General features: G+C 42.3%; 1 protein-coding gene across 1 annotated transcript; it reads right to left on the bottom strand.

Moving 5' to 3' along the window:
* Positions 1–734: 734 nt before the first annotated feature.
* On the bottom strand, positions 735–13,212 carry VPS4A (vacuolar protein sorting 4 homolog A). Its single transcript, XM_072422584.1, has 11 exons — positions 13,060–13,212; positions 8,776–8,887; positions 7,152–7,296; positions 6,314–6,375; positions 5,570–5,689; positions 3,959–4,115; positions 3,465–3,613; positions 2,712–2,793; positions 1,693–1,912; positions 1,467–1,607; positions 735–1,331 (listed from the first exon to the last, which is right to left on the bottom strand). The coding sequence occupies exons 1-11, from the start codon at positions 13,078–13,080 to the stop codon at positions 1,230–1,232; spliced, it is 1,311 nt and encodes a 436-aa protein (XP_072278685.1). The 5' UTR covers positions 13,081–13,212; the 3' UTR covers positions 735–1,229.
* Between the last annotated feature and the right edge of the window lie 440 nt (positions 13,213–13,652).

Genomic DNA, 13,652 nt, shown 5'->3' with positions numbered 1-13,652 from the left:
TCCCTGGCGGTATGATTCTGTCCGGAAAAAGTGACTGAAAGCGGTACAAAGCAGTACTGCATTCAGCCACTGTAAGCCCCTAGCGTTCTAATTCTCTCCGTATTTCCATGCAAAAAGTGTTACATTTTTTGCATGAAAATGTATTTTACATTGTAGATCTAAAATTCTTAGGCATAACTCACCGAAATATGTCCAATATTTAATATATTTATTAAGCTTTAAATAAAAAAAATAATCATGTAACACAACTGTACGAAGCATGTACAATATATATATAATTATATATATATTATACAAGAACTCTTTGTATTGGACTCAATAGAGCTATTTTGTATTGAATCCAATACAAAATTATTTGAATTTCCCGACGCTCCTCCCGCCCGCACCAACGCATGCACCAACATCAAAACCAAGATAGTCTCTGTATTCGGCGGCTGAAGGGAACAAGGTAAGTGGGTTTTTTTATGTTTTGTGTACTTTTGAATTTGGCCCTGGAGTTAGGCTGGCATATAACTCTGGCGTACCCCCGCTGGCTTTTGCAGCCAGGGTATTTCTGCTGCAGCCTGATGACATTGTCATCAAGAGATGGAAACCGCTGGACGCGGCTGCCGGATCGGGTGCTTGTCTGCACCTGACTGGAGTATAAGCTGCGGGTGACTTTTTCCAGCCGGCCTATACTCCAGTATATACAGTATGTAGAATTCCACTAAAGAACGAACAGCACACACAAAAAATGAACTGAAAGAGAATATATTTACACAGCTTAACACTCAACTCCAGTAATGCACAAAGCACTGGCAGGGAGTGGGGGAGAATGTGGACATCGGTGGGTAGGGGGATGTTGAAGCCACCCTGTCAAATCTCCCAGGGTATTGGAGATACCCCTGGGATCGGAGTATTACAGTCATTTAGAAGTCAGTTGTAATTGTAAGTCAGACACGGAAGGAGAATGGGGCTCCCCCTGCAGGTTGTTAGGGTGAAGGGAAGGCAGTCAAATGGAGCTTTGGTGACTGATGGCAAATAAATGTAAACCTCAGAGACAGAAGCTTGTTGAAGGTGACTGGAACCTCCCAGGCAGTGTGGAGCCGGGGATAAGGGGGATATTAGGAGTCCTGGATATGGAAGAGGGTGGCCAGAGCCTGTAGTTTCCTGCGCCGTTAACCAGTGGGGGCACGCAAAGACAAGCAAGCAAACATGATGCCCCCTCCCTTCATGGTGCCCATTGCAGTTCATCCCTCCTGCCCAAAGTCTTCTGTAAATTTCTTCACTTTAAACAGGTCATCAGAATTCACCGTGGGCCGAGTTGTTGCAAGAGATCGCAGCATATCAGACTGCGGGAATTAAAAAGAAAAAAAATTGGTGGTTTAGAAGATCAGCGGAATAAATACAGCAGATTTAGAATATCTGCGGGTAAAATACAGTAGCTTTGGGTTTTAATTCATAAGATAGACCTTATTTTCACCTACCATGCAGACTACAGGCTCTTGTAGTTTATCCCCCGGTACCTCCATCCAGGTCATCTCGATGGCTCCCAGGTCTCCAGGGGAACACGGTGTTAGAAGGTCATCGACTGTGACACCGGCGTTAGTGTGAGAAGGACCTCGTACCTGATACAGAAAAACAGCCAATCAGAACATCTTTTACAATGCTTACAGCGATTCTTCATCCTATCAGAGCTGCAATGGCACTCACCTTTTTAAAATGAGTGGCTGATTGCACTTTGCGCACCGGCTGCATTAACGCGTCACGCACAATGACGCTAATATCTGCTCCAGAGTAACCATCCGTTCTTTGAGCCAGTTCGCGAATGTTGGCATCACTTAGGCTGTGGGGGGTATTCCCTAGGTGAAGGCGGAACATCTGAGCTCGAGCGGCTTCCTCTGGTAGTGGGATGTATATTCGCTTCTCAAATCTGACATTGTGGGAAAAGAGAAAAATTTTGTTTTAAAATATTGTCCATAGAGAAAAGAATAAAACAGAACCCCAGTAAAATAGTAGTAGCTCATTACAATAAAATAAAACAAGTCTTGCTGCAATATTAGAGAGCTGTGCCCTGTAGTACCTCATTTCCACCACTATATGTCCTCAGTCCTTTCCATCATTTAACTCATTTACTATTCACATGAATAACGCATGGATGGTGTGTCAATATTTAAAGGAGAACATATAAAATCACATACAGCCTGTATATCTTTTTCCCCCTATTTCATGAGAAAGTTTTTTGTACTTTTGAGTTGGATATGAAGAGCCCATTGCTCTAGAATTATTTTATTATGCAATATTATTGGCCACTAGTAGATGGCGCTGTGTCCTCATATAACGTGTGTAACAAACTCATGTCTCTTGTCTCCAACAGCAAGCATTTGTGCACACAATACATAGTAACACTGCACCATCTACTGGTGAGAGCCAAGTATAAACTAATGTCATTTAGCAGGGGGAAGTCTCGGTTTATATGTGAGTATATACAGTAAAAAGCAAGCTTATTACATTGTTGGTATTACCATAAAGGTGCAGACAGGAGCTCTGACTCTCACAGACAGTAACAATATTGCTCCTACCTCCCATTGCCCCTGGCCCATCGCTACAATGGGTCAATCATACTGGCCCACAGGAGGAGGGAGGAAGAAGGAAAGTACAGACAAGTGCCCGGCATTTATCTGAATCTGCAGGCTGCTACATAAATTAAACTAGAATAGGAGATGTCTTACCTTCTCCGGATGGCGGAGTCCAGCACCCAGGGTATATTTGTAGCTCCCAGAACTAGGATTCCATCATTATTATTACCAACACCTGAGAGGGAAAATAAAATCAGTCATTGTAGTATGATAACCCAGATACTTAAAGAGCTGGTTCTACACCAAACTCATGTAAAAGATAACCAACATAATGAATATGGATTAAAAATCCAACTGAGTGTAAATATTATTATTATACATTATTTATACAGCGCCAACAAATTACGCAGCGCTGTACAAAGTCCATAGTTATGTCACTAGCTGTCCTTCAAAGGGGCTCACAATCTAATGTCTCTACCTCAGTCATATGTCATTATTACAGGTCAAGGATTTAGGGAAGCAATATAACCTAACTGAATTTCGAACCTGGAACCCAGTGCTGCAAGGGCCAGAATGCTAACCACTGAATATCCACAGCCTTACTGAAATTATATATTGGCAAAGGAACATATAATATGGAGCTTTTATGGTAAAAATAAAGCATTCTTCACTATTTTCCTCTCTCCTTTTTCTGTTTCTTTGCAGTCTGCTCAATAAAGATCAATATTGTAGAAAGGAGCCTCTGTGTGGAAGCAGTAGGCTCTCTAAAGAGGTCCAACAAACCCCCTTCAGAGTCATATTACAGTTCTGCAATCAATAAATCTTATGTTTCTGGTTGATTGAGATCTTTAACAAGAACATGGATACAAACTATGAGAAGTGTATGGTTGTGAAACAACCCTGTACCTTGCATCTGCACCAGGAACTCAGTCTTTATCCTGCGGGCAGCTTCACTTTCATTTTCATTTCGAGAGCCACAGAGGGAGTCAACCTCGTCGATGAAAATGATTGAAGGTTTTTGTTGTCGCGCTAATTCAAATAGGTTCTTTACCAGCCTGTAAAAAACAGAAAAGTTACACATTGTGTCTACATCAGAGTCACATTAATGCTTTATAAGTTAATGTATAGGAATAGTTAAGCCCCAATGTCATTTTTTTTCCCCGTTTGTGGAATTGTTTTAACCCACTTATAGCCACTTAAGTCTCACTTTCTTTCTCCGAGTCACTTAGTTAGTAGTAACTATGTAAAATGAGTATGTTACTCACTTTACATGAGGACACAATGCCATCTACTAGTGGCCAATATTAATGCACAACTGATCATTTAAAAGCGAGCGGCTCATCACAGTTACCCTGTCAATTTTTTTCCCCGTTGGTGGAATTGTCTTTTAACCCACTTACTTCTCACTTTCCCCCAGCCACTTAGACATCAGGTCAGAGGAGGAGACGGAGAAGAAGGTAGAGTTATTGGCTTCAGTTGCTACAGCTTTGGCCAGGTAAGACTTTCCTGTTCCTGGGGGTCCAAACAGCAAGATACCACGCCAGGGAGTGCGCTTTCCTGGAGAATGTGAAGCAGAATAGAAATGCCACGAGTCCACAAAATAATCATTGACTTTTAGGAAGAGGCTGAAGGTTAGGGGAAACTTGTCCTCCAAGAAGATAAACCTTTTTCTGTAACAGCAGCAACTACAAAGTGTATAATATTACCTCTTGTCCAGAATGCCTCCTGTGTGCCCCACTTGAGGGTAATTTACCTGTCATGCAAACCCAGGTTTCCATGACAATGGTGCCTATTAAGCTTAAGCTAATAGAAGACAGGTTCATGTTAAAATAAAAGAAACATATGTGTTGCAATTGCAGCCGTATTTTTCTGCATAAGAATTGTCATTTTCATTGTTTAAGGGGCTCCTGGCTTAGTTTTGCACCACAAAAATCTGATTTGATGACTTGTACTATCCACTGTTTCCTTTTCTTAAGTTCAAGAGCGAAGCTTCAGCTTACTATGGCCTTACATATTGTTTCTGAAACATACATAGAATTCTCTGTCATGACTGCTCTGCAGAACAGCTTAGCTTTTTGTCTAAGCAATTTAGCAGGAGTCCAAACACAAAGTGCTGTATATGAATCTAAAACATTTTCAATGTTAGATGCAGCACCTGATATATTGTGTGATACTTCCCCAACCTCTGAGATTTTACGCTTTTTGGGGAAGGGTTTTCTTCTCATCCTTTGTCAATGTCTGTATCTGTCATTTGCAACCCCTATTTAATGTACAGCACTGCATAATATGTTGGCGCTATATATATACTATTTAGAGCAGAACTAAACTGAAAATATAAAAATAATAAATAAATCACACTTACCTATAATCTTGCAGATACCTTGATGGCACTGGTACTTCCCTCAATCTCGTCCCTCGTCGTCGTAGAATTCATCTTCGTCCCAGCACCACCATCATTAGTCATCTTGTTATGTCACCTGATCTCCCACTGCACAGGTGCGAGATTGGGTGACATAGCCGGCTGTAAAAAAGGGAAAAAGAAAAAAAAGAGCTGATCTCACTGTCAGTGTGTGAGATTGGCATCTCATTCACTTTATTGGAAGGAGCACCCAGAGCCTCCTGGGATGCATAATGTTGGTATCCCGGTGAGGCTCTGCGCCCCAATTCAGTCTTGAACGCCATGGCGGTGCTGCACCCTTTATGTTCCTTTTTTTTTTTTTTTTGGGTGTTGCACTGTAAAATACTGTTTTACCTTTACATATAAGGGTAGTCTACCCATTTATGTAAAGTGAAAATGTCGCGTTTGGGTCTAATTAAATAATAAAACTAATTTGAAGAATAATAGGTTGGTGAAGATGAAGGAGCGAGAGGCCAGCTGTATTGTTAAAATAGGTAATGGGATGCACTGGGCCATTTAATGGGAAAACTTAGAACAATGAGCAAGCTTTTAATATCAGGTATAGAGTTCAGCTCACATGAACACATCTGCGTATGATGGAGGAAATACTGACCTGTGAATAGGTGGGGGAATTTGATCGGTAATATCACAGCCTCTTTCAAAGCTTCCTTTGCTCCTTCTAATCCAGCCACATCATTCCACCGGACATTTGGCTTCTCCATGACAATGGCACCTATAGCAAAACAATGATATTTAAATGTGAGCAAAAGTCTTTTATATGTGAAGTCAGTAAAGCTTCAAAAAACATTCATATCCTACATTTCAGACTTATGGCTAGGTCTTATTATCATGCAGTGCTCAACCCATAATTTTTTTAAGCCGGGTGGGAAGAAATTTTAGGTGGGTGGCAGCCCCTGTATTATGACCAAACTCTTTGGTAACCACCCAAAAACAGCCGGGTGGGTGCTGAAAAAGTGGCGGGTGGTGCGCCCGGCTAAAAGTGCCTGGGGAGAACCCTGTCATGGCTTTTTTTCTGGAATTTATTGTAATTCTTTACTTTCTTTACCAATTTTCTCCATCTGGCTGACACAATTCCTTCATTGTCATTTAGACAAGTTATTGCTCTTCCTTCTCTTTCCTGATCTGTATAATTGTTTTAGGAGAGCAGCTCACATACAAAAGCTGATGTGTCACCAAGAAATATAGGAGCTGCCAAAACTGACTTTGTTTGCATTCTAGAGTTTGGTCTTTTATAGTTAGTAACTGTCCTGAAATGATCACTTAGCTGGCACGGCCTAAACGCTCATCCTGCATGCTTCCTCCAAAGTGACCTACTAGCCTGGGTAGATCCACTTACCCATGAGCTGCTCCTGAAGTTTCTTTTTCTCTGGATTTTCACCTTCACTGTCGCTATCACTGCTGCAGAGACAGGAAATAAAACCATCAATGACTGATCTGACCACAGTTTATTGAAATCTATTAGCTATTGGTTGCTCTACAATATTAGCATACTTTGCATTGCTGTTTATAAAAAGTCTGGTTGAGCTATGAGCAGGAACAGATATAGGTACACATTACCTGCTCATCCAGATAGACCAATCAATATATTTAGGTGACAATATATTAAACCATTTAGCAAGATTAGGTTCACTTAATGGCCCACAGCCTCTGATACAGATTCAATCTCCCATAAGCCTTCACATTTCCTATTTTCCCATGACATACCCCTTAATTACCAGTATAAGAGAAAATGTGACTCTTACCCCTGGCTTCACCCCCCTGGGTGATACAGTAGTCAATTGCTCTGAGTGATAGCACATGTGGGGGCAATGTGTAAGGATCCTCAGCCCCAAATAACCCAAAAATTTACCAGGGGAAAGAGAATATTGTCAGCGGAGAGGATGGGTTGGTATGCAAGCCTATTATCTTATAAACACTGTACATGTTTGCTTTCCCATTGGTTAGGTGACGTCTGAGCCTTTTCCTGAAATCGGTGATGCTGAGACCACCCATACACACATAATCCTTTTTGTCCCTTTTTCTGACTGCAATAAAATATACCTCAAGCATGCCTTCCCACCATGTCATGTGGTAGTAAGGCAGTTTCAGTCCTAAGTTACCCACTATAATAAAAAGGGGATGTTAAATGCAAGGTCAGGTAATAATCCACGGAGAGCAGACAAAAAAAATCTCACCCCTTCTCATTTTGTGACTCCTTGACAGGTTTCTTGTCTTGTTTCTCCTTTGTTTTCAGGTAATCCTTAAGCTTTTCCGCTCTATCCAGATACTGCATGCACTTGGCTCGGATACTTTCCTTTGCCTTGTCACTGGGAGCGTCATCTATTGGCATAACACAGGGATTAAGAAAGGAGAATTGTACTTCACTTCATTTACATTTTCTGTGTGTAAATCATCCTGGTTTTCTGTGAAAAACAGCAGACACTAGCGGCTAACAAATCCTTACAGAGCTCATACAAACTGTTTTTTCATATACACTATTCAATGTGGCACCCTTATGTCCCGGCAGTCCTCAATCTGTCTGGTTTTATAAACAGTGCTTTATGCTTTCAAGGACTAATCAACCAGACCAACAAGCTATATACCCTTACCACTCCTCCTATCAAACCTGGTATCCTGTACAATCTCATACCTTCAAACCCCTCCACGGTTCTTGTTCCACTTACCTTTCTGACCTGATAGAAAAATACTCCCCTAGCCACTCTCTTCACTCCTCCAATGACCTACTAATGACTTTCTCACTCATAACTTCATAACACGCACGACTCCAAGACTCTCTGAAATGGTTTTCCTCATCCTATTCGGATGGCTCCTACTTTCTGCACATTTAAGAGAGCCCGCAAAACCCATCTTTTAAAACTTGCCTACCCATCTTCTTCGGTCTCCTAAAACACTCACTACTTCCCACTATTCTCCTCTCCTATTGTGTGCTACTTCCCCCATCTCCTAGATTGTACACTCTTTGGGGCAGGGTCCTCTCCTTTCCTGTGTCAATTTCTGTATCTGTCTGTCATTTGCAACCCCTATTTAATGTACAGCGCTGGGTAATATGTTGGTGCTATATAAATCCTGTTTATTATTATTAATATTAATAATATTAATAATAATAATATTAATAATATTACATATCCTCACCCTATCTGCTTTATACAATTCTGCACCCCTTCTGGTTCCCAATACAATTCTGTACTACCTCTCACCCTGCCGGTTGCCAGGCACATTTTTGTACCCCTCTTTTATCCCAATTGGTGCCCAGCACAATCCTTTACACATCTGCAGCCCTTATCACGCTTTCTGGTGCTCATTACAATTCTGCACCCCATCTCTTTCTCTCTGGCCCAGTACAATTATCAACACCTTTTTACCCTACTTGGTGCAATTCTGTAGGATTGGTCAACTTTCTGATGCCGTGTACAATCCTGTACCCCTTTCACTCTGAGTGGTGCCCTGTAGAATCCACTACCTCACCCATACTGCCCTGTTCCATGTACAACCCTGTACCCCTCTCATTCTGTCTGGTACTCTTTACAGCACTGTACCCCCCCTCATATGCCCTGTACAATTCTGAACCCCTTTTCACCCCGTCATGTAACGTGTAAATGCTTTCTCACCCTCCCCAGTATTTCTTTATTCTTGATATGCAGCCTAGTGGACTAAATTTTTTTTTTGTCTTCTTGAATGCTGTGCTATGCAACTCAACACAACCCCTATTTATTTCTTTTGTACACTGGCACTATGTTCTCACCACCCCCAGCATTCTGTGTGCAGTGCTCTACCCTTCAATGGTGATCACATACTTACACTTAATGGCATGCAGGAAATACTCCACAGCATGCTGGTATAACCTCAGAGCTTCTTCATAATTTTTATTCTTGTCCTCCTCTGTGGCTTTGGTCACCAGATCAATGGCTTTCTGCAGGACACAAAGAAAGTTCAGAATGTCTATATGTCTATGTCAACTTACAATTTGCTCCATCCCATAATAGACTACACTGTTCTCCCCAAATCTTTCTTTTAAGCTAGGTGGCGGGGACTGTATTGTGACTCAACTTTTCAGTAACCACCCAAAAACAGCCAGGTGGTACTGAAAAGTGCCAAGCTGTGCGCCCAGCCAAAAGGGGCTGGGGAGAAGACTGGACTAGATCCCTGGATAACTCTTTTAATCGCCATATATCACTAGAGCACATACCATGTGATCAGATCCTTTCAATAGGTCAACATTTATCTAAACAACATACTGATTATGAAATTGCTTTCATGTATTCCAATATGAATTTCAAGTTCCTTGAATTGGGCAACAGTGGTATTTTTACCTCAATATGCCTCTACCTGTGTTCCATCAAGTGCACCTACTTTTCTTTCAACGAAACATTGCTCAGCCACCAAATATATATATATCTTTAGGGGTGCTGCACGCCAAATCTATTTATATAGAATAAAGCAAACTGAAATCTGATTGGCTGCTGTGGGTTATCACGCATAGCCTGTATTTTTGAACGAGACATCAACATGAACTTGAACTACCATACGGTTGGTGTTTATATAGTCATTGGGCAAAGCCCAAGTGTCACGTTGTCCCATGTGACTCCAATAATCAGGAACATTACCTGAGTCACAACAGATATATTTAGCGGTATGACAGTGTGATCACATGACACACACCTTGTCTGGGTGCAGCTCACCAAGAAAACAACAGGTCGCATGTAGCAGGAAGGCTTTGTGGTGAAGTCATCAATCAGTGCAAACCTGATACCTGTATTGTCTATTCTACTGATATGAAAGAAGAAGTAAAAGCCACCGAATCCCAGAAGAGTAAGCAAGGTGCCGGTTATATAGGACACAGGGCTTATATCACAATTATACAAAGAGGTGTAGAATGCAGAGACATTGCTATTAGACAGACTCTTTATAATTGAATCAGTAAAAGTTATAATTGTGCCCCCCCCCCCCCCCCTGTGATTTGTATACACATATCATGTGATCTGTATACACTATATCCCCCCCACCTCCCTCATATCATGTGATGTGTATACACTATATCCCCCCCCTCCCCACCTCAACCTTATCATGTGATCTGTATACACAATATCCCCCCCACCTTCCCCATATCATGTGATCTGTATACACTATATCCCCCTCAACTCCACCATATCATGTGATCCGTATACACAATATCCCCCCCCCCCCCCCCCCCTCCCCCATATCATGCGATCAGCATTCTCTATATATTCCCCCATATCATGTGATCTGTATACACTATATGCCCCCCACCTCCCCCATATCATGTGATCTGTATACACTATATCCCCCTCACCTCCCCCATATCCCCATATCATGTGATCTGTATACACTATATCCCCCCCACCTTCCCCATATCATGTGATCTGTAAACACTATATTTCCCCGAGCTCCCCCATATCCTGTGATCTGTATACACTATATACCCCCCACCTCCCTGATATTCTGTGATCTGTATACACTATATGCCCCCCACCTCCCCGATATCCTGTGATCTGTATACACTATAGTCCCCTCACCTCCCCCATATCCTGTGATCTGTATACACTATATCCCCCCCACCTTCCCCATATCATGTGATCTGTATACACTAAATCCCCCCCACCTCCCCCCTTTCATGTGATCTGTATGCACTAAATCCCCCTCACCTCCCCCATCCTGTGATCTGTATACACTATATACCCCCCCACCTCCCCCATATCATGTGATCTGTATACACTATATTCCCCTCACCTACCCCATATCCTGTGATCTGAGTACACTATACCCCCCCCCCCCTTCCCACCTCCCCCATATCATGCGCTTTCACCCTCTCCCATGACCAGAAAAAACAAATTCAGTATAGCCGGGATGCCACAGCGCGCATGCTGATCCCTACTCCATGCAGGGACCCTGGAAGCTTTCTGCTCCAAGCCCTTCCAGGTTCTTGATGTCTCCATAAAGAGAACCTATCACTGCACAATATTATCACATAATAGTAACAAAAATAAAAACAAAGTGTGGGAAAATATATAAACAGAATATTTAACAGTCATAAATTATCAGACAGTCATAATATAAGTCAATATAATACAGAAAGCATACCAGATCCTATAGATCCCTCATACATGTAACAATATGAATATATAATTGTATGATACATATTGGGTATCACCATGCAGCCCGGAGTGACAATATGTCATTAATTATAAATGATGTGTGTATCTATTTACAGGACCATTTCTGATGTTTTATATTTTATAATCACAATTTTTGTGTTTGTGTGAATTATTAACATTTAGCTTATTCTACGGTAAACTTGGGTTTCATTTTTTTATTAAAAGTTTTGAAAACATGCAGCTACTTCCACTTCATTCTTCGGGGTCTCAGCTTTACAGCAAACATTTGCGTGGAATGTTCCAGCACTAAAGGGGTTAAAGGAAGCCCTGCAATGACATTTTGCAATTCTTGAAGCTACAAAATCAACCTCAAGAGGTTGAACTTAAAAAGCAGGGAATATGACATTCACAGAAACATTCCCTGGTGGTGAATCTTCCCGATCTGTTTATTTCAATGGCAGTAATTGATTCCTCAGCAGAGAATGTTTCCATTGCATTGACCACAATTATCTTAGATTGTAAGCTCCTCTGGCCAAGGTCCTCTCCTGCCCTTATGTCATTATCCATCTGTCATTTGCAACTCCGATTTAATGTTCAGCGCTGCGTTATATGTTGGTGCTATATAAATACATAATATTAACAATAAAATCATAATTTATATCTCTCTCCTCCAATGCCGCCACTTTCTGTCTACGAGCTTGCTGCAGAGTCCGAGGCAAATCTTTTCAATGGACCGGCTTCTAACAGTAACAATGGGCGACCATGTCTGTGCAATGATTGTGATTGTACACCACACCAGGGGTGCCTGGGACAGGGTGACAACATTGGAGCGGAATTATGAGACGTTGTCACCTTAGAACAGTAAGTGCCTGAACATAGCAGATTAATGAAAGCAGCAGATTTAAAATAACTTTTGAAATGATATTAAAGGTGATTTTTGAAGTTTGCTTTACAATCATCCTGAGCCATTGTCGGGTCTGTGCCTTGGCACCACAGGGGCATCAGAACCCACAAATGCCAATCTTTTGGAAACCAAACCCCCTGCCCCTCTCTTCTGCTCACTTGCCGGTCTTTTTGGGCTGATGAGTAGATAAATAAAAACTCCTATGGTGTAACCAATCATATTTTGCCTGCTCCTTCATGGTCAGTGTAACCTGGCACAGGTGTGCCCTTTCCTGCCAAGCGATATTGTAGATGCCCCACTTTCCTGTCTCCAAAAGTTATGCACAAGCCCTGCATTCTATAAACCCAAAATTTCAAAAACAAATGTTTTTTGGCAAAAGTTGCGCAGCCAACCGAGCTGGCGCAGACCCCCGGCGCCATGTTACCTCACCCGTCAGCAGCAGTAGGTGCAGGACAATGCCAATCCTCAGCGGAGGCCGAGCACTTTGCAGCATTGCTACCTCATCGTCGTACGACTGGCGTTTGAAGCAATCTGCGGTACTTCATCTACAGCAATCTAAGGCAGGAAGTGGGCACATGAGTGTTTATTTTTTCCTCTCTGCTAAACATTTTCACCGCTTCTCTTATCAAAAAATGCATCTCAGGGCGGCTCAACTCAAGCAGCTTATGCAACATTCCTACAGGAGGAAGTGAAATCGCAAATAACTTCCAAAGAATCGCATTTATTTCAGAACCCCAGCAGCTAGAGGGCTAAGAATGACCGTTTTACCGACACGTTCCTGCTAGCATTTCACACTGCGGACCTCCCCCATATCGTGTGATCTGTGTACACTATATCCCCCCCACCTCCCCAATATCCTGTGATCTGTATACAATATATCTTCCCCATATCGTGTGATCAGCATTCTCTATATATTCCCCCATCTCCTGTGGTCAGACTCCATGCCCTGTCAATCTCAGTCTTGTGATCCCAGCTCAGCTCTGACAGGTCCCATGATTAGACCTCTCTCCTCAGTATCCAGTCACCACCGCCTGAAAAATGTCACTCTCCCTTCCCAATAACCACCTGCAGGGTTGATGTTGTCATCTCATCTCCCGGTCCCGATGTCTCCCGAAAAGGCTTCCTGCGGACTCCGGGGCCTGTCACTTTACCGGAACCGGAAGTGACGAGCGAAAGGAACCTCCTGTAGGTGAATACTACGCGCGAAACAGGAAGCAGATGTAAAGATCAGCTGACTGCGATGGTTGCTATGACTACCACGGAACGCCAACTTACACTGGGCTGCAGAGCCACGAATCCACCACAGGGGGTGCGTGGGACAAGGGTGACGTCAGTGGGTTGCACAGCTTTTTTAGTTATGCGAGTTCCCGCCTAAAGGGGCAACAAGATTATCGATGTCTGACCTGAGGCAAACCCCTCACATACAATCCACCCCTCCATGTGTATAACATAGACCTGACCCCTGCACTCTATACACAATGTATTGTATTATATAGACCTGACCCCTGCACTCTATACACAATGTATTTTATTATATATACCTGACTCCTGTACTCTATACTCAATGTATTGTATTATATACACCTGACCCCTGCACTCTATACATAATGTATTGTAATAAATAGACCTGACCCCTGCACTCTATACGTAATGTAATG

This window comes from Pyxicephalus adspersus, chromosome 9, assembly GCF_032062135.1.
Source record: "Pyxicephalus adspersus chromosome 9, UCB_Pads_2.0, whole genome shotgun sequence".
Classification (NCBI taxonomy): domain Eukaryota; kingdom Metazoa; phylum Chordata; class Amphibia; order Anura; family Pyxicephalidae; genus Pyxicephalus; species Pyxicephalus adspersus.
This window is presented reverse-complemented; position numbering and strand designations above follow the sequence as displayed.

What these genes read in the sequence shown, in the direction of transcription:
- VPS4A (XM_072422584.1), bottom strand. Translation starts at nt 13,080, where the DNA reads ATGACAACATCAACCCTGCAG. An exon ending in ACTTCAGGAGCAGCTCATGG is followed by an intron (nt 5,690 to 6,313) that starts GTAAGTGGATCT and finishes GTTTTGCTATAG; the next exon opens with GTGCCATTGTCATGGAGAAG. An exon ending in CAGCCACTCATTTTAAAAAG is followed by an intron (nt 1,608 to 1,692) that starts GTGAGTGCCATT and finishes TTTCTGTATCAG; the next exon opens with GTACGAGGTCCTTCTCACAC.